Source organism: Crocodylus siamensis, chromosome 15, assembly GCF_052110815.1.
Source record: "Crocodylus siamensis isolate JL-2025a chromosome 15, ASM5211081v1, whole genome shotgun sequence".
In the NCBI taxonomy this organism is placed as follows: Eukaryota; Metazoa; Chordata; order Crocodylia; family Crocodylidae; genus Crocodylus; species Crocodylus siamensis.
In genome coordinates, this window is record NC_143409.1 from 40,376 (window position 1) to 58,707 (window position 18,332).

The 18,332-nt window shown below is 49.3% G+C and overlaps 2 protein-coding genes across 3 annotated transcripts in view; one reads left to right on the forward strand and one right to left on the reverse strand.

The window, feature by feature from the left end:
• The first annotated feature begins 2,283 nt into the window (after window positions 1-2,283).
• MRPS16 (mitochondrial ribosomal protein S16) lies at window positions 2,284-3,350 on the forward strand. Of its 2 annotated transcripts, XM_090029177.1 has the most exons (4): window positions 2,284-2,431; window positions 2,507-2,767; window positions 2,854-2,996; window positions 3,113-3,350. In XM_090029177.1, exons 1-3 carry the CDS (start codon window positions 2,419-2,421, stop codon window positions 2,982-2,984), a joined length of 405 nt encoding a protein of 134 aa, XP_089885303.1. In that variant the 5' UTR covers window positions 2,284-2,418; the 3' UTR covers window positions 2,985-2,996; window positions 3,113-3,350. The 2 variants fall into 2 exon arrangements, with proteins under 2 accessions (XP_089885303.1, XP_089885302.1); XM_090029176.1 differs by having other exon boundaries at window positions 2,854-3,350.
• Window positions 3,351-8,216: 4,866 nt separating this feature from the next.
• The window catches only part of IQGAP1 (IQ motif containing GTPase activating protein 1), a 149,798-nt gene continuing 139,682 nt past the window's right edge, over window positions 8,217-18,332 (reverse strand). The window contains exons 36-38 of the mRNA XM_090029158.1: window positions 12,816-12,938; window positions 11,861-11,969; window positions 8,217-9,534 (exon numbers count right to left, since the gene is read on the reverse strand). Coding sequence (XP_089885284.1) covers window positions 9,421-9,534; window positions 11,861-11,969; window positions 12,816-12,938 — 346 coding nt within the window. The 3' untranslated portion in view covers window positions 8,217-9,420. The remainder of the gene's footprint in view (window positions 9,535-11,860; window positions 11,970-12,815; window positions 12,939-18,332) is intronic.

The following is an 18,332-nucleotide window of genomic DNA, read 5'->3' on the forward strand; positions in this document are numbered from 1 at the left end:
GGGCCGGGTCGCTGCCCGTGAAGGCTTCTCTCTGCCCTCATCACCGGGCTTAAAAGGCCCGGCGGAAGCGCGGGGAGGAGCAGGGTGGGGGGGTGCTTTCCTCTGCCTTTTCGTGGTGGCGTCGGTGCCCCGCGGGAGCGCTCCCGCATGCGCGCAGCCCGCGTCTTACCTGCCGAGGCACGCAGCTGCAGGGCGGCACTGGGCTGGGCTGTCCCCGCCTTTCGCTCCCGGCTGCAGGCTCGGCGCCGCGCCTGGAGTGCGCCGCCCCGGCAGCGGCCGCGAGGAAGCCCGGGAGCGCGGCGCTGCTCGGTACTCGGCGTGGGTCCCCGGCACAGCCGGGGTACGTGTAGCAGCTCCACGGATTCACAGCTGTCGGATGCAGACATGACGCTACGTGACCTCCTGGATCGAGCTCCTCCTTCACACGGACGGGCACAGGCGGATGCGGCTGGAGTTGGTTCCTTATTCCCGGTTCCTGTCTGAAAGCTAATCTAGACCCAGTGAAAACTTGTTATTCATGAATTTCACATCCTAAAAAGAGAGAATTTCATTAGCTACACCAATTAATATGTAAAATAATATCTCACATCAAGAACAGAGCCCTAAACGAAGGGTCAGATTAGGATGGGTTTATGGGGCAAAATACTTCTGGGGCCACCTCAAATTTCATGGCGATGCCACTGGGGGACCATCCCAAAGACCCCAACCACAGTCCTGCCTGGCCCAAAGTGCAGTTTGGCCGTGCCAGGCTGCCATCTGACACCAGCCCCCATGCCACTCTACTAAGTATAACGGTTTGAATAAAGAACTGGATTTGGGCTGGGATTACACCCAGAAATCCTTCTTGGCCACCCCAGACCATACCTCTGTGGCAGCAGGGGGGATGCTTCCAGACATCTCTGAATAGAGACTTGCCGGACCCAAAAGGCGGTTTGTTTGTGCCAGGGTGCCAAGAGATAGCACCCCCAGCCACTGTGCTAGATATGTGGACCCAAGGCTTTTGGGCCAAGATTGCAGCTAGAAATCCTTCTTACCCACCCCCGCCAGCGATTGTACTAAGGACAGTGGCTTGAATAGGGAGCTCTTTTTGGGCTGGGATTAGAAATGGAAATCCTTCTTGGCCGCCCCACACTATGACTCTGTGGTACCGGGGGACTCCCCCGCACATCCCTGACCAGAGTCTTGCCTGGCCCAGAGCGCAGTTTCTTCCTGCTGTGGTGCTAACTGCAGCCCCCGTAGCCAGTAACATAACAACAGGCTTCGTCTGGCTGTCTGACCGTGACTGTGATGCATTTTGAGCTGCAGTTAAAGGCTAATAATTAAGGTTTTGCTTAGGGAGTACCACTCTTCCCTTGTGATAAACTTGTTCTAATTTAACATTTGCTGGTGAGCGAGCAAATTACAACACCCAGCTCTAAGTTATTTTCCAAGTTTCTGGGTGGCGGTTGGATGTAAATGTGAAATGCTGTTGAAAAATCCCTAGGGCCTTATCTAGCTATACACATGCCCTGGGGGTGTGGAGAAGGGTGCGACGAAACCGCGTTTTGGGCCAGGCAGGTCTCTGGTCACAGCTGTCCAGGAGCGTCCCTCCATGCCAGAGAGGTGCGGCCTGGGGTGGCCCAAGAAGGGTTTCTGGGTATAATCCCAGGTCCTTATTCGGGTCCAGACGCTTAGCACAGTGTCAGTGGGCAGCCTGGCATGGCCAAGCCGCGCTTTGGGCCGGGCAAGCCCATGGTCCCCCCGGGGCGCCGAGGTGTGGTCTGGGGAGGCCCAACCAGGATTTCTAGCCATAACCTACCCCCAAATCCAGTTCCTTCTTTAAGCCATTATACTTAGCACTGTGGCATGGGGATGGTAGTGGGCAGCTGGCCCGGCAGGACGCGCTTTGGGCCGGGTGGGGCGGTGGTCAGCCGTCTTTGGGAGGGTCCCCCAGTGGCATCGCCACCAAATCTGGGGTGGCCCAAGAAGTCTCTTTCCCCATAATCCCATCCTAATCTGACCTTCGTTTCTGGCTCTGTTCTTGATGTGAGATATTATTTGACATGCTAATTAGGAGATGTGTAGCTAATGAACTTCTCCCCGTGTAGGATGGGAGAAGTTATTCATTAATAGCAAGTGTTGATTGGGTCTAGATTCGCTTTCAAAAAGGCACCAGGAATAAGGAACCAACTTCAGCCTCATGGACGGCTGCCCCCCAGGACCGCCCCGCCCCCGCCGCCGCGTTCCCGCGAGCAGCGCCGAGCACCTTCCCCGCCCCGCCCCCGCGGCCGGGCGCGGCGCCGCGACGCAAGCGGCGCGCCCACAACCACCCGCGCGTGTGACGCCATCGGCGAGCGCGGGAGACAGCGCGGAGTCGGTTGCCGGAGGCCGATCCCGTCCCGTCCTTGGGCGCTCGCTGCGGTGCCGCCGGGAGCCGCCATGGTGCAGCTGGGTGAGTGAGCCCCCCCCTTCCCCCGGCTCCGGCCGCGGCCCCGCCTCTCCCTCCGCTAACGCGCCGTGCCCGCAGGGCGGGTGCTGCGGGCGATGCCGCGCCGTGCCCGCGTGGTGATCCGCCTGGCGCTGCGCGGCTGCGCCAACCGGCCGTTCCTCCTGCTCGTGGCGGCGCACAACTGGCGGGCGCGCGACGGGCCCTTCCTGGAGCAGCTGGGCTGCTACGACCCGCTGCCCAACGCGCACGGCGAGAAGATCGTGGGCATCAACGTGGAGCGGCTGCGCCACTGGCTCGGCGCCGGCGCGCACATCTCCCGGCCTGCCGAGAAGCTGCTGGGTAAGGCGGGCAAGGGGCCGGGGCTGGGGCTCGGACCAGCCCCGCAGTGCCCTGGCTGCAGCACCCACCTGGCCTTGCTCTTGCAGGTCTGGCTGGGTTCTTCCCGCTGCACCCCATGACCATCACCCACGCTGAGCGGCTGCGGAAGGCCAGAGCTGCAGAGGCGGCAAGAGCCTCGGAGGCCCCCGCCGCCCCCGAGGAAGACACAGAGGAGTGAGGAGAGGCTGAGGTGTGCAGGCACTGGGAGAGGGGCTGGTGCCGCCCACAGACCGTGCCGCGGCAGGAGCAGGGCTGCAGCACGTTTTGAGAATCAACAGAAAAGACCAAAGTTTTCTTTCCTTGCAGCCCATCCGATGTGCAGAAACCTTCCGCCACTAGCGCGTGCTTAGGCCAAAGGACTTACCTGGATGCAGGTGTTGTCACTGTCTCTACTTTAAGATCTGCTTCAGTTGTTGTTATTCTCTTAGTTTCCACTGAGCTTAACAAAGGGAAACCTTTGTGTGCAGCAACGCCATAAGTTTTGTAAAGCGTGGAACATGCGTGTCAAAGCAGTAAAGGACTTACTCTTACTCCAGCAGAGAAACATGGTACTGTGAGCACATTTACACAAGACTTACCTCACATGACTAATTAGCTCTGCAGTAAATGTCTTGCATCTACATGTGCGCCCCTACTAGGCCACAGGAAACTAATTAACTCCACAGCAGAATTTTTTTTTTTCCCACTTCTCAGGACCGCACGTGTAGGCACCGATGTGGCTGGCTAGGTCACAAGAGTGCTTCAGTGCAGGGGCTGCAGCTAACCCTGCACTGGAGCACTTCCATTCCCCAGCTAGCCCCCCTAAAGCACATTGAGCCATGCAGGAGCAGTCCTGGGGTGGCAGGCTGACCCCCCAGGTCCTCTGCCAGCTGGGACTGCTCTGACCAGTCCCAGGCACACACTTAAATGGTACACCCAGGAGAAATGAACTGGGGGGCATCAGAGTTAACTGCTTTGTATTAATTGCATGTGTAGATGCAGCCAGTTTGGAGCAGGCTGCTTTATGGAAGCTGGCTGCATTTCTCAGAATATCTGTACAGGCTTTTTTGGCTACCTTCATGAAGTCAACACTTCTGGTTAACAGGATTTCTGGTTTATCTTGACTCAGCTGAGTGGCAAGTATCATTGGAAGTAGGAACATGGGGAAGGCAGAGAAGAAGTGGCAGGGGAGGAGGATAGCTCTACTGGATAACTTGTCGGTTGTGCCCCTGCCGGCCTGCTCAGACACACAGAGAAGGGGGCAGGGAAAATAAGGGGTCTGGAAATTCAAACAAAAGGCTGGGAGGAAAGGACAGAATTGAATTGGGGGTCACCCCTAGCCTCCTGAGGGTGCATACATCTTAAGGTTGATTGGCTCAGAAGGGCCATATGGCACAGACAGCACTGATGTCAGTGCACCCACCCTTTGAACCCCCCCTTTAACACTATGTGCACTGCGTGTGCTGGGGTGGGGGTGAGCGGCAAGTGGCTGTGGACCACTAAAGCTCCACGTGGCCCTGAGTGTTGACAATGCTGCCATCGCCCTCCTGACTGCAGCTCCAACACTGAAGACCCCATCCCTTTCCAAGTCCCCTATTCAAGGCAATGCCCTGTCCCCCTGGGACAGCTGTGTACATAGATCCACCAACAACTGCACCAATGTAGAAAGTACCCATGCTGTGGTGAGGGGTTTGGCAGGGGAAGAGGTGCATGCTGCACATCCCAAGGAAGGAAAGAGTGCAGTCACCTGCAATAGCCGTGGGGTGGAAAATGAGTCCAACATCAACCCAAGGCTCCTTCAGGTTGGAGGCAGAACTATTCTCTGAGCTGCTGCTGGCAGTATCATTAGTGCCCAAACATCTGCTGCTTGGGCCTATACTCTGTTGATAAGGGGAGTCCTGACAATCTCTGTAACATCTTGGATCAAGCCTGGCAGGCAGACGACCACCTGGCATGACTGGTTTAGGGTTGATGCCTCCATACCTTTTGGGAGTTGCTTATTTTTGAGAGCAGTAGCCTCAGCCCTCCCACCTTTACAGTGTTGTTTCATCTCTGCCCCCAGTGGAGTAGATGCCCACTCCGTAACTCTTCACCCTGATAAGGGTTCAGCCAGGGGCTATTCTGCTGCTGCAAGCAACCAGCTCCTGGCTTCTAGCCTCCTCATCTCTTCCAGTCTTGGAGATGGGCTTGTGTCATATCTTTAAGTAGTCTACATTGATGTTTTTCAGCCCAGCCATCATCTCCTGTAGCTCCTTTACCCATTTTCAGCCCAGCCACCATCTCCTGTAGCTCTTTTACCCATTTTGTAAAACAATCCATCAATAGGAACCTTTCACACCAGATGCACTCCTGTCTTTGTCAGAAACATGCACGCTGTGGTTCCTACAAAGCAAGAGCAGGGACTGAGTGGAACCACCCATGGTGAGAAGCCCCAGTTGGACAGAGCCTGCACAGACAGAGGAGGAGCTAGCACTGGCATTGGTTTTGGCAGAATGACTGCCAGCAATTGTGCTGCTGCTTTTTCTGGTTCCTGCCTTAGAACAAAACAAAACTCTCCCTTACCCAAGGAATTCAGCTGACTCGCACTAAAGAGAGGCCAACAGAAACACAGGGAGGGAACTCCACCCCCCATAATGTGCTGGCTCCTGGTATCACCCACCCCTAGTATTGCCAAGTCTGGCTGGCCTGGCCTCCTTGAGAATAGCAGTCAAGTCTCAGGGGCTGTAAACTGCTTGCTGGCCCCTGTAACACTGCAAGAGGGCCATAAACCCCAGACCACAAATCCCAAATTTAGCAGGGCAGGTAAACACACTTTCAACATCCACCAACCACAAGTGACCAGGACTTCCTCCTCCCATGCAGGGATTTCACTTGAGCCCACCACCACCAGTTTGTGGATCCTGATGGCACCGGCTATTTGTGTCCTCATTTTACTACAACATTGTTCAAGAAAGGTGCAATGAGAAAAGTAGAACTCCCACAGGGGAGGGGGAGTATGTTGGAGCCACTGTGGAACGGAGACCTGGTGCCTACAAAGTTCTGCCTAAGAAGCGGGTCGGATGTTGAATCAGCCCAGGAATGCCGATGAGACCTGGCTCGTACCTGCTAGGGGAAGAAATGGTTAATAGCCCTTTTCTTACCATGGCCCGTATGATTCAGATATTATGCTGGTCATCATGAGGTCACAGTCTTGTCCCTAAGTGAAGACAATTACTCTTCTTGTTTACTTGAGGTCAGGGAAGTGCGAGAGCTGCAAGGTGTGTTTGCTTCGCAATACGTTTATTAATTATGGTCCTATAACATTAGGGGTATCACTAAAGAGCAAAGTCCTATGTTTAACATGGACACGCTACATCATGCATTTTCCCCACATACTAGAGCAGGCAACAAACAACAGAAAGACATTCAGATGTCAACAAAAGGTCTTTTATGTCAACGAGAGGGGGCAAATTCTGTGTGCAAACAGTAAGATACGCCATCTAGTAGTTTTTAAGGAATTACTTCCCGGGTAAATACAACAATGATCAGGAAGTGGATAAGGTACAAAAATAAAAGTAAACTTACCAATAAATTAGAAGCAAAGAGAAAATTCCAGTGCTGAGACTGGACCTTTCTGTCAGAGTTCCTGTGTTTTCTGATCTCCTACCCAAGTTTCACACAGTTATTCAATTTTAATTTGTTGACTTTCACCCATAAAGATCTCCCACTTTTTCAAACCATTTTTTCCTGTCAACATGCACCAAAACATATTTCAAATCAGACTGGGCTATTCTTATAACTCAGGGGAGGCCAACCTGTGGCACAGAAAGCCACGTAGCATGGACAGCCTGTGAGAGTGACCTGCAGCAGACTGCAGAAGGGGAAAGCAGCATTGTGGCAATCAGGGTAGGGACTAGAAAGTGGAGCATTGGAGTAAGCAGAAAGCGCAGAATGGGAACAAAGCAGAGTAACAGCTTGACCAGGGAGCAGAAGGTAGGGAACAGAAGAAAGCTCAGCAGCAAATTAGGGAAGGGATCAGAGTGGTGTTCAGGGAAGGTGCAGGGGCGTACCTGTCAGGAAGGTTGGCCCCTGCTGTTACCACTAATTCAAGACGTGTGCTTTTCCATGTGGGTATGACAATAATATGAGAACGGTGGCACTACCATCTCTCATTATCTGGTCCTTGGCTCCACACTGCATTATGGTGTGAAGAGGCCTTACAGATATTAAAAACATATCCCTTTCTAAGTGAACAAGATTTAGGGCACAGACAGAAGTAGCAATTTTCGCTCTACCTGGCCACAGAAAACGGTCTATAGCCATGACCAAAGACAAGTGCATGGTTGCAGATTGCTTCAAAAATGGCTGATTGGGTGAAAATCAGACCCCACACTGCAGGAGGGGTTAGGTTAAGATATTTCAAAATAGCATCCTCTACACCTGGTGTCTGTGCTGCCTGCCAGTCTCGAGCTGTTTTCAGAATGGAAAGGCAGCGGAGGGACTTTCATCTGGGGTTTCTTCAGCCCACGCTGGAGGGCAGGGAAGATGTACTGGAACCCCAACCCCCTGCCTCGAGGTGTGTGCGTGCGGAAGGGCTCCAATTCACCCACCCCACACTCCAGTGCTGGCTGGGGAACCCCTAAAAACAGCTCCCTCTACTCCCTTCCCATTCTGAAAACAGGGATAGGCTGGGATGATGATGGGGCTGTTGCTTAGGGAAACCAGGCATCTAGCAGCTAGATGCCCCTCCCCTCTGGGAGGAACAGTGAACTTCTGTTTGGTCCAGGGGACGGTTGCAACTGAAACTGCTTTCTGCAAAGGATTCTCAGTTACAGCGGGAAGCTGCACTTACGTTTGCACTCGTAACATCTGTGGCTCAACTGGTCCCAGGGACCGTTTAATTTTCCTGACGAACATGAGACAGTCCCCCTGTTATCTTTAGTATCTCTATCTAGAAAGGTCTGTTATATTTAAAACCTCTTCAACTAAACAGCAATGGGGACACAGACAGGTGCATCCACATTAATACTTTTATGCTGTTTCTGTCCCACTCGGATGCTATCGGTGGGAAGTAATTCTTATTTTCAGGTTTTCCCCTCTCAGGGCAGAATTTCCCTAATCTGAACCTTCCTGGCTCTGGTCTGTTTTACATACCAAAGGGAAGTTACGTGTCTTTTATTCTTCTTGCAATATGGGACCCTGCTTGGGTCAAGATAATTGTTCAGGACGCCTTCCATCATGGCAGGGACTGTCACAAAACTGAAACCTATTTGGTTCTTGAAAAGATTAAGGAAGCAAAATATTCAGCTATTCCTGAAGCTTGCAACAGTTATCTGATGTTAAGAACTGTCCTTGTGTTAACACCCCACTCCCCCTGCTTAGAAAGGTATGATCTGATACAGACTGAAAACAAGCCAATTCAACTGAAAACACAGCTTAGCACAAGAGAAGGTTTAAGGATAGAGACTTTATTTTAAGCAGTAGTTTGGGGACACAGATTTTTTTTAAAGATATTTAAAAACATACAGCTTTTCTGGAGCAAACACTTTTATCTAGGAACAAACTGTTATGCCCAAGTTATGGTAATGTCAGAATTCATTTTTGTTGCTCTTTGCATTTCCATTATCTATAGCAGTATAGCCCTAATGGGGCAGGAATATCTAAGCAATGAAGGAAAGGTTTACTTGATAAAATGTACATATTTAACAGCCCAGAACTATTTAAGACATCATGAATTCCCTTTGGCAAGTCTGAAGATAGAGCCTAGTGTTTATGGCATCAGGTATTAATAAATGGATTACTGCGCAAACTTGAGAGTTTTTTTATATTAATCTAAAGGCTTATGAAGCAATACTATAAAATAAACTGGTCTTGCCTCAAAAGGCTTCTTTTCATCTTCAGGCATCAGTACATGCATCCCCCATGTCCTCTACTACAGGCACAATTTGAAAATTAGTAAGGCGCCTTTAAGAGAAACAAAGGATGAAGAAAAAGGGATCAGCAGTGATATTCTACATGGCTATGATATTCTATATAGTAGTAATTCAGCAACCACATATGTCACTTTCTCAGACTGCTGCAATAATCCAATGCCAATAGTCACTACCACCAAATGGTGACAATGGTCCAGGCAACCTGGACTTTAACTGCTTTTAAAGTCATTCATTTCTGTACCAGAACTGACAGTGGGGGAGTCTCAATATAAATAGTAATCCTGATCTGCTTCTAGCCAACAAAGCAGAACCAGTGATTTCCTAGTGCCAGCTTTCTCCTCCTCCAAGCCTTGCCATCCACATGTTTAAGCAAAGAAAACACCCATAAGCCCAATGTATATTCTAGCAAATGTTTAATTCCCCAGTGCCACCAAAACACATTCTAAATGAACTGCTTGTCAAGGGGTCTGGAAAAAAAAAGAGAGGGAAAGATCATAGCAATGAGATGCACAAAACCTCTATGTACCCAGTCAGAACGACTGATTCACTGAGATTCTAGTCCTGCTTCCTGAAATGATATAGTTGTAGTTGGGCAAAAGGGGTACATTAATATAAAGTCTCTTAAGATACAATATGTGCTTGCTTCTGACAGGTGAGAGAGGCCATTAAGAGCTGCGCAGTTCTTCCATGCATCCCTGCCACAGATGTTCTGGGACATACCGGTTACTTCCCATAGAACTTCTTGTTCAGAAGGAAGATGAGAAGGTTGACGTTAACTTTTGCTCTGTTGAACAGCTTCATGACTGCAACACCTTCATACTGGAGCTGCAAAAGATCCTGAACAAAAAGAACACGTTGATTAGTGAAGAAACCATGGGACCCAAGAGGAAAGAGGCAATTTAGAAGACAAGTACAAAGCTGGTTTCTAAAGGATTCATATCCACTGTGGGTCTAAGACTTGAGCTTGAAAGATTCATGACAAAGGTGTACTGATGGACTTTCATGACAAACTACAAGCAATCAGCACCACCAATCTCCATTTCCTGATACTTGTATTAATATGGGTATTTAAATGAAAATGATATCCTTTTCTTTCAACTCTCAAACATCTAACGTGACTTCAAAGACCCAAGTCAATCCGGATGCTCAGCTTCAGCCTCTTTGTGCTTTGCATTCCCTATGAAATTCTCAGAGCCCTTTGATGGCATTCCCCACCCTCTCTCCTTCAATCACATCTCACAGCCACAAGATACAAGACCTTGGGGAGCGATTTTCAAAGAAGGTGACCAACCAGCGCTCCCCAACAAGGGTCAAATGGAAAATGCTGACTCAGATGTACTGGTCTCTCCCAGGGACAAGCTTGCTAATGATACACCTCACTATTTCCAATGTTGAAGAGTACTGTGACAAGATAGTGATGGAGCAAACAAATACCCCCTGTGCCGCTCACTCTCTCAAGCCTGAAGATTTGTTAGGAAACTGAAAATCAAGTCACACAGAAGCGAGGGACCACACCACATTGCTTTTGCTTCTCCCTCTGGCTTAGAGAGAAAGGAAGGTTCTTAACATAAGGAAACCAACAGACTCCAAGTCGCAAACCCAGTCAGTAGCCCTCAAGCTTCAAGGCCATTTTGGCAAGTAGGCCTTCAAAACTAAGATGTCTCTCAACACTGGCAGTCAATCAGATGAGACCACTGTCCTCCGTGCTAATCAGAGCCACCACTTTGTTCTTCAAAGCCAAGATGCCTCTCAAGGCAAGTGATGCCAGACAAACCACCAGACTCGGCTGAAGGGGCTTGAAACAGCCCTAGTCCTTTTGCTCCTCAAAGACGGAGTTCACTTCAATTTTCCCAGAAAGCACCAACAATCGGAGGCTGCAGCAGACATTACAGCATTTCATGAAGCACAAAGCTCCACACTGCTGTCTCTCACTCCAGCTGTGCTGGGCATTGGGCCAACACTGAGAACACCTCTAGGTGACAATGCCCACCAAGAAAACCTGGGCCCCAGAACTGGCATTCAGGGCAAAGGAAGCTGTCCAGAAGGGCTGGGAGCTGTTCTACTATCTGTAATCACAGCAGCTTCTCTAAACCAAACAGCTGATTTACTACACGGAGAAAAGCATACAAAGGGGCAAGAAAATTTTAAAAAAGCACAACCACCATCAAGGGAGACATCCAGCCTTGACCAAACATGCCTTCCCTAGGACAAACTCCTGCAGTACCAGGCAATACTGGACAAACAAATCCATACTGATTTGCTGGCGAAGATTCAACTTGAAGGGCTGCCAAAAAGAAGAGGGAAAGCCCCTTTTCTGTCTCGGTACAGGGAGAAGGACATGAACCAATAGCTTGAAGTTGCAGCAAAGTAAGTTTGGATTGAATATATGGCAAAACTTCACTGTGAGAATAATGAGGCACTGAAATAGATGCCCACGGAAACTGTAGGCTCTTCATCACCGGAGGTATTCACAAAGAGGTTGGACAGTAGGGGTGTGCGTATTCGATTCAGATTCGGCCCGAATCGGGACAATGCGTATTCGATCGCTGATTTGGATCACTGTCCTGATTTGATCTGGCCAAATCCAAATCCGAAGATTCGATTCCGATTCAGAGAATCAGCGATTTGGCCACAGACACAGCTTTAAATATTTCTTCTACATATATACATACGAGGTGTGGTTCACAAATGCTGAGGCAGATGGAGCATCCCACAGTAAGTGGCCCTCTGCCCAAAATAATTGCCCCTGGTTTAGATTATGGTAGTCTGGGATGGTTTGGATAGGGATGATCCTGCCCTCAGGCAGGGGGTTGGACTAGATGTGACCTCTGGAGGTCCCTTCCAGCCCCACTTCTATGACTGTGATGCAGAAATAGCCTTTGCTGGTACCGCCTATAAACTGGTCTTGGATGGAAGAGGGCAGTTTTCTTTCCCTCAAGGCTCTCACCAGGCTGCATGCTCACTAAAATTGCATAGCACTAAGCAGCTTTCAGAAGCATTTCCTCACACCCAGAAGGGACAGAAATACTTTTGTGAAATCTTAGCTTCCAGAAAGCAACTACAGAAACCTGCAAAAAAAGATCTGGGTTGGCTACATGCAGCCTGCATAGATCACAGATTACACACCACTGGTGCTCAGCATTAGATAGGAAGACCCCCTTACCTGATAATGTAGCATGAATGTTTCCATCTGAACGCCCATGAATTTTGCTTTTACCTCAAAGTCTCCTACTTCCTCTGTTGGATTGATTTCAAATATCACATTTTTAAACCTACAAGGGATCACAAAAAAACAGAAATGTATTATTTTACATGCAATTTTAATGAAGTGGAGAAGGTTCAGAGTTAAAGTTCCGAACAGATCCTATCTTTGCTCTGATTCTGGATGCTCACATTCTGCACCTAATGAGACTATGGAGAGGTCAGAAAGAACAGCAGAGCTTAAGAATCTTCCCTAGGGAAAAGAAACACAATTTGTGTTATGTCTGCCAGACCTTGTCTCTGCCTCAGAGACAGTAACATGGAATCACCCCATACTGCTGAGTGGGGTACTCTGGCCCAGACCAACAAGCCATATAATGTACCCTGAGTGACACTGCCATCCAGCTGGGTAGGAACTCCGATACCAGAAAGTTCATCAATCTACCAGGAAAAGGCACAACGGGATTCAAATGGCTCCCAGAGGCTGGGAAGAGGTCAGAAATATACACCAATTTTTAACGGTGAGGGTGATTAGCCAATCGGTACAAGCTTACCTGGTGATGAGGTAGATTCTCCTTAATGTGGAATCTTTACTTCAACACTGAATGTCCTTATATACTGATGCAGAGGATGCCCACGTAAAGCCCTCTTGGACCATGATATGCATGGGGTCAGACTAGGAGGTCATAATGTCCCCATAGTCTACAAACACCCAGCCACATGTCAGAGTTTCACTATTTCAGAGCAGCCTGCAGACAGTCAGCACAGGCTAAAGAGGTGCTGGGCCACTCTGTTCAGAGCCTCTGACCAGGTGTTCAGAACAAGTACAACAGGAAGGAATGAGACCACCCTCTTCCCTCACAGTGACTGCAGGACGGCTTTAAGCACACTACATTCGCAGGTTAACAGGTACTCACTGGTTGGCTTGCAGGTCTTCAATCTCCAGCAGAACTCCCTTTTCATGCAGTCTGGCTGCTGTATACTTCAGGGAAATCTTTTTACTATTTTTGCCTTTCATCTCCCGAGGCTTTTTAGAGACCCTGAGAAAAACAGATAACGCAGTCAGATGAATGAAGCAACAAAAGTAAGTTTAAACAGTGAAAGAATTTCCCCGCTTTAAGTGACTGGCAAGAATTGAGTGATAAACTGATTCAGACTAACAGAAACAGATTATCTAAATACAGAATAACCTTACATTGCAAGTTATTGGAGGCAGAAACCATACTCACAAATATAACTCACAAAGAGAGGAAAAGAGTGAACACAGTACCCAGTAAAATTGAGCTTTGATTCTGTTTGGTGTCTTTTGGAATTATGAGGGAAGTTAATTTAGCAAGTTATATACAGCGGTGTCCTATTTATTGTTAGATTAATAGGAAAGTTCTTGTAGCTACAACACACCTTTTCACAAATACTCCAGCAAGTGAAAAACTTAAGGAAGAAACAACAACATCTATTCTGGAAAGTCTCTACAAGGCTACAGCAAGGTGAAAACCTGGATGGCCCAGGCAGACTATGTACAGGGGCCATGTGTGCATGACTTGCAAACTTGCGCTTTTAAGCTCTTCATCCCTGGCCTCCCTGTAACCCTCATGGTTTCTTCTGAGGCTGTCCAAAGAGCAACTATTAGATCTCTTTGCCCTATCAGACCACTTCACTATCTGATGCTCTTCAACCCCCTTTTTGTTCTTCCAGACACAGCCCATCTGATTAAAATTCTCATCTTTGTCTTCAAGGCCAACACAGGCCCATCCAACCCTGTTTCAGATTCCAGTTTTATAATATTCTCCCTCATTCTACCAGTAATTGCAGCCCCTGTGCCCCCTTTTCTTCTGCCCCTTCTACCCTGTGTCATTGGCAAGGTTTCTCATACATCTTTTGCAACTAGACTGCACAGGCCCCCGCCACAACTGCATTCAAATTCCTCCTAAACAGGGTTTCTTCTGCGATGTCCACGTCTAAGGAGGCCCTCACCCAACACAACCCAGAAACAGTTGTTCAGCTGTGAGCAGCGATCAATCTAGCCCTCTAACTTCAGGGGAAGGTGCACAAATCCCTGTAAAGTAAACATTTTCCCAGAGAAGTGGTTTCCTAATCCCAGGAAATTAGGTTTATGACAGTGACAGAGAGCCAGAAGGCTCCTGTTACTTGAAGCAGAGCTGGCTACAAATACAGCCAGTCTGGGGAAGAGGCAGAGGCTAGGGGTGCCTATCTCAGAACTGGCTACTCTGCAATAACCCAGCAGGGCAGAACCCTTCTTGGGAAGCACAGGCCCTGCTGCAACAGTGAGACCAGCAGCAGTCAGCTGCACAGAAGGCTAGTCAGTGAGCTTACTCAGCAAACACCTGTGGCAGCTCAGGGAGCCACATAACCAATGGGGCATGGCTTCCAGACATATAAACCCAGGGCCTGAGCCAGAGCAGGGAGCCCAGTCTAGAGGCTGCAGTGGAAGGAAGGGCCAGGACAGCGCCTAGCTGGCACCCGTGCTACCTTAGGCAAACATAATGGCTAGGCAAACATAATGGTGCTGCTTTGCAAAGGAATGGGACCCAGCATAAGGGGTTGCCTAGTGGTGCAGACAGGCAGCCACTGTTTGCGTTTGGACCCAGAGTGGATTAAGTGGTGTTATAGCCAGAGAGCTTATTCTTTTGTTATAGTTTATGGGTGGTTTGTGAAAGGGATTGAGGATGGTTTGTGTCAAAGATCAAAGTCTTTGATTTCAGATGCCGATGGCAAAAGGTCAGATGGCAAAGGGTCAGAAGCTAACACAACAAACTCTATGGTTGTAATTTATCCCTCTGTATTAACAGTGCTGCATATACACACCCCTGTCTGTGCCTCATTTCTAATTACTTGAGCATCTCATACGAGAGAGAAACTGACCTTGACGGCCCAGCACGAAACATAAAGTACCTATAGTAACGAGATGAGCTGACTTCAGTAAAGTTGTAAAATTAAATATACTATGTGTGCCATCCTATGACCAAACAGGACCAGTACCACCCAAATAAAAATAACCCCCCTTTTTTCTGAAACCTGAGCAAACAAAAAGAGCACAAGTGCCAACTCGTTAATTATTCATAATTAGTGTATGGTAATTGGTCACCTTTGCCCAATATAACTTTGAAAGAACTTCCGCCCAAAGCAGAGAACGGAGAACTGTGTATACACTCAAGAAGAACAGATTGTGCACAACGAATGTTATCTATTCGCCTACGTTTTTTTTTTTTTCTGGCGTATCCCCGTCTTGCCGGCCCGTCTATCTCTCCATCTCTGGTGTTATCTTTCTTATCAAGAGCTCCTGGTAATCTGCAGGCTGCAACGGCTTATGTGAATCACTCGGAATCTGTAACAAGCAACTCTCTTACCCACCCTGTAAATGCTGGGTAACATGATATCTGCATGCTGTACTTGAATAAATCAACTCCTCTGCCTACACTGCAGCACATCAGTAGCATAAGTAAAATAAAACTTTTCTGTGTAACCACCACGCTGTGTTTAAATCATACTGACTCCTGCTCACCGTTATCACCTACCTGCCCGGTCATAAATCCCCCTCCTCGTGCCAAGCCAGCTGTGCCGACCCAGGCTCGCAGGTCAAGGGTGCGCCGGTGTTAGGGGCGCGACAGTTTGGAGGTCCCATTAGTGCCAGAGGGGCATGTGACTGCCTTAAGCCCTGCCACAGGTCAGACTCAAGGCCCACGCTGGGACCAGAGGGCCCACAGCAGGGTGGAGACAGGGCTAGGGGGCCCAGCATTAAAATAACCAAGATAAGGGATGGAGCTCAGAGCCCAGGTCCAGAACAGAGGGCCTTGGTTAAGGGAGCAGCGAAAACAGACGGGCAGAAGCTGGAAAGGCCAAAGCCTCAACAAGGGAGTAAAAGTCTGAGGTGTCCTGGTGACTTTGGGAAACAAGAGTCCCACCTGAGTGAGGTAGTGACACCTGTGAAGCATAGGTGTAGTGTAAGGAGTGGCTGGAGCCATGACTAGCCCTTAAGGCTACAGGTACACCTGGCATGAGTGAGAGTGCCTACTTCAGCTTAAGAGCAGGACGGAGGCCAGCAGTGTCCAGGAGGGACCTGCTAGCTGTTAGACAGATTGAGCCTTGCTCTAGGCCCCTGAGGCAGCCTCCCTTTGGCTCCAACAAGTACATCAAGGCATGGCAGGAAAGCAGGGGAGGGTACCCTAGAGGCAAAGCAGAGTGCAGATTGTGTGGCCATTAGGGGGCATCATGGCTGTCCCTGCAGCATGACCTGGTTACAATAACCTATACCATGAAAGATCAGGTGCACCAGGCTTTGGTATAGTTGAGGCTGGATAAAAGTTGACTGTTTAAGAGCTACACTGTACAGACAGGCACCAACCTTGCATCTAGTCACCCAGTGGATTACAAGGCACACAGACAGACAAGATTCTTCCTGAGGGTTGCTAACTAGGCAGCAGAAATGACTTGCTGTGTTCACAAAACATGAGCAACACACCAAATCCCGTATAGCTGAAAACAAAAAAGGAGACAAGCTGCTGCAATCTATTTCTGCCAAAGGGTTTTCTCCCCATTGCTAAAGAAATGCAAGCTGAGTACAGCAGAAAATTCAGAAGAGCCTCACAAGGTTTCAAAAAGAAAATAAACACCTTTTTGGATGGAGGGACCCCAGGGGACAGAGGGAACCATGGGAAGTAGGATAAATGGGAAAAGAGATGACACGAAGATCAGGACCAGGGGCTGGGGATCAAGCAAAGTGAGGAAGTTAAAGCTGGGATGCTCCTGTCAGCCCCACATTCACCTCTCCCATGAGGCGCTGGAACTTGGGGGAATTTCCATCCCTTTTCCTGATGGATCACAGGGAGCCAGGGTGGGGGAGGGCATGAATGGTAGTTTAAACCTCTGAGAAATTCAGCAATGAGAAGCTAACGTGCAAGTCTCTGCTGCGCATGGAGGCACGGGAGGGAGAAGGTCAGCTGGGGAGCCCTGCCTATAGCAGGAGCTCAAGCCTCACTGGGCAGGTCACCATGAAAGAAGCACAGTGTGATCTGTGGAACCAAAGGAGTGTATGACTCCAGCATGTTGCTCCCTGTGATGCCTTTCTAATTTGGGGTTTCTCTAAGTCAGGATGGCATATTCCTAACTCATTTTAGGGACCTCAGGAAATACATCTCACTGGTAATTTGTTCCAGTAAGCGATTGCTCCCCCTCTCCACCCTTTTAAAAGGGGAAAGGGCTTTTCATGTTAATCCAGAAGCAACTGCATGTCCTCTGCAAACCCAAATTATGTAACACTCAAACATCAGCCATAGGCTGCTGCTGGTTCCTCCCAGTCAGCCAAGAGGCCAGCAGGAGATGGCTGTGAATGATGTGGGCTTCAGCCCTGTCTTTCACACACTGACCATGCCCAGAAGGCTGCAATGGGCAGCTGTGTTTGCAGAGCTCTTACTGGCAGAGGTTGATACATGATGGTTGTGCTGTGACAGCCTGTAGAAGCTCCTGCCCCAAGTATCCTGGGTGCTGCACAGTCTCAGAAGGGACAGGTCCTGCCCCGAAGCAGTTACCACTTCTGCAGAGAACAAGAGGCAGGCACAGGCCACAAGGAGGACAGGGTGACAGAGATTAAGCTCCACAAGGCTCCACTCTCCCCACGCTATTCCATATCTATGTCAGGTTGTGGTGGGAAACTGAAGTTCTGGGTTGATCTTTAAGGTGTCAGTGGGCTGCAACTTGGGATCAGAAATCTGCCTCCACATCCTAAGGAGCCAGGATGCTCTTAATACCAAGGGGAGAGACTCATAAAACACAGAAAGTTGGGCAGGAAGGGACCTCTGGAGGCCATTTAGTCCAGCTCTGTGCTCAGGCAGGCTCATCCCTGACTAAACCTGTGAAGGGCAGCCTTGTTGGTAGGTGTGCCACAAATTAGCCCTGTACCCTCCCCAAGCGCCCCTTCCAAACCATTCTGCCTACCTGATTTACTGGTTAGCTTTCTGCTTGCTGCCCTGTGCTCCCTGCCCTGCACAACGTCCGAAAACATCAAGAATACCCTAACTTGCCGCAGGTAAAGTAAGTGGACAAGAGCCATGCCAATGTCCTGCCACTGCAAAGGCGGTAACTAGGTTGTGGAAATATACTTGAGAGATCCACGGAGGGGACCACACTCCCTGCTACAGAGGAAGCAAATCCTTCCTGTGCCCCAAGTCCATGCCAGTCTGAGAGTCTGAGGTGGACAGAGCTCTTGGTTTTTTTTTTAAATCAGGCAGCCTATCGCCGAGTTCCTCTCTGCTGATACTACAGTCATCGGCACATAACACCCGCGACTTGGCCTGAGCTTTCCTATATAAATGAATAAATGGTAAAGCTAACTATAGTGTGTCTTTATCCCATTTCCCAAAGGAGCGACAGGACAGACTGATAAAGCTGTGTTGAGATCATCTTCTGGACTTCTACAA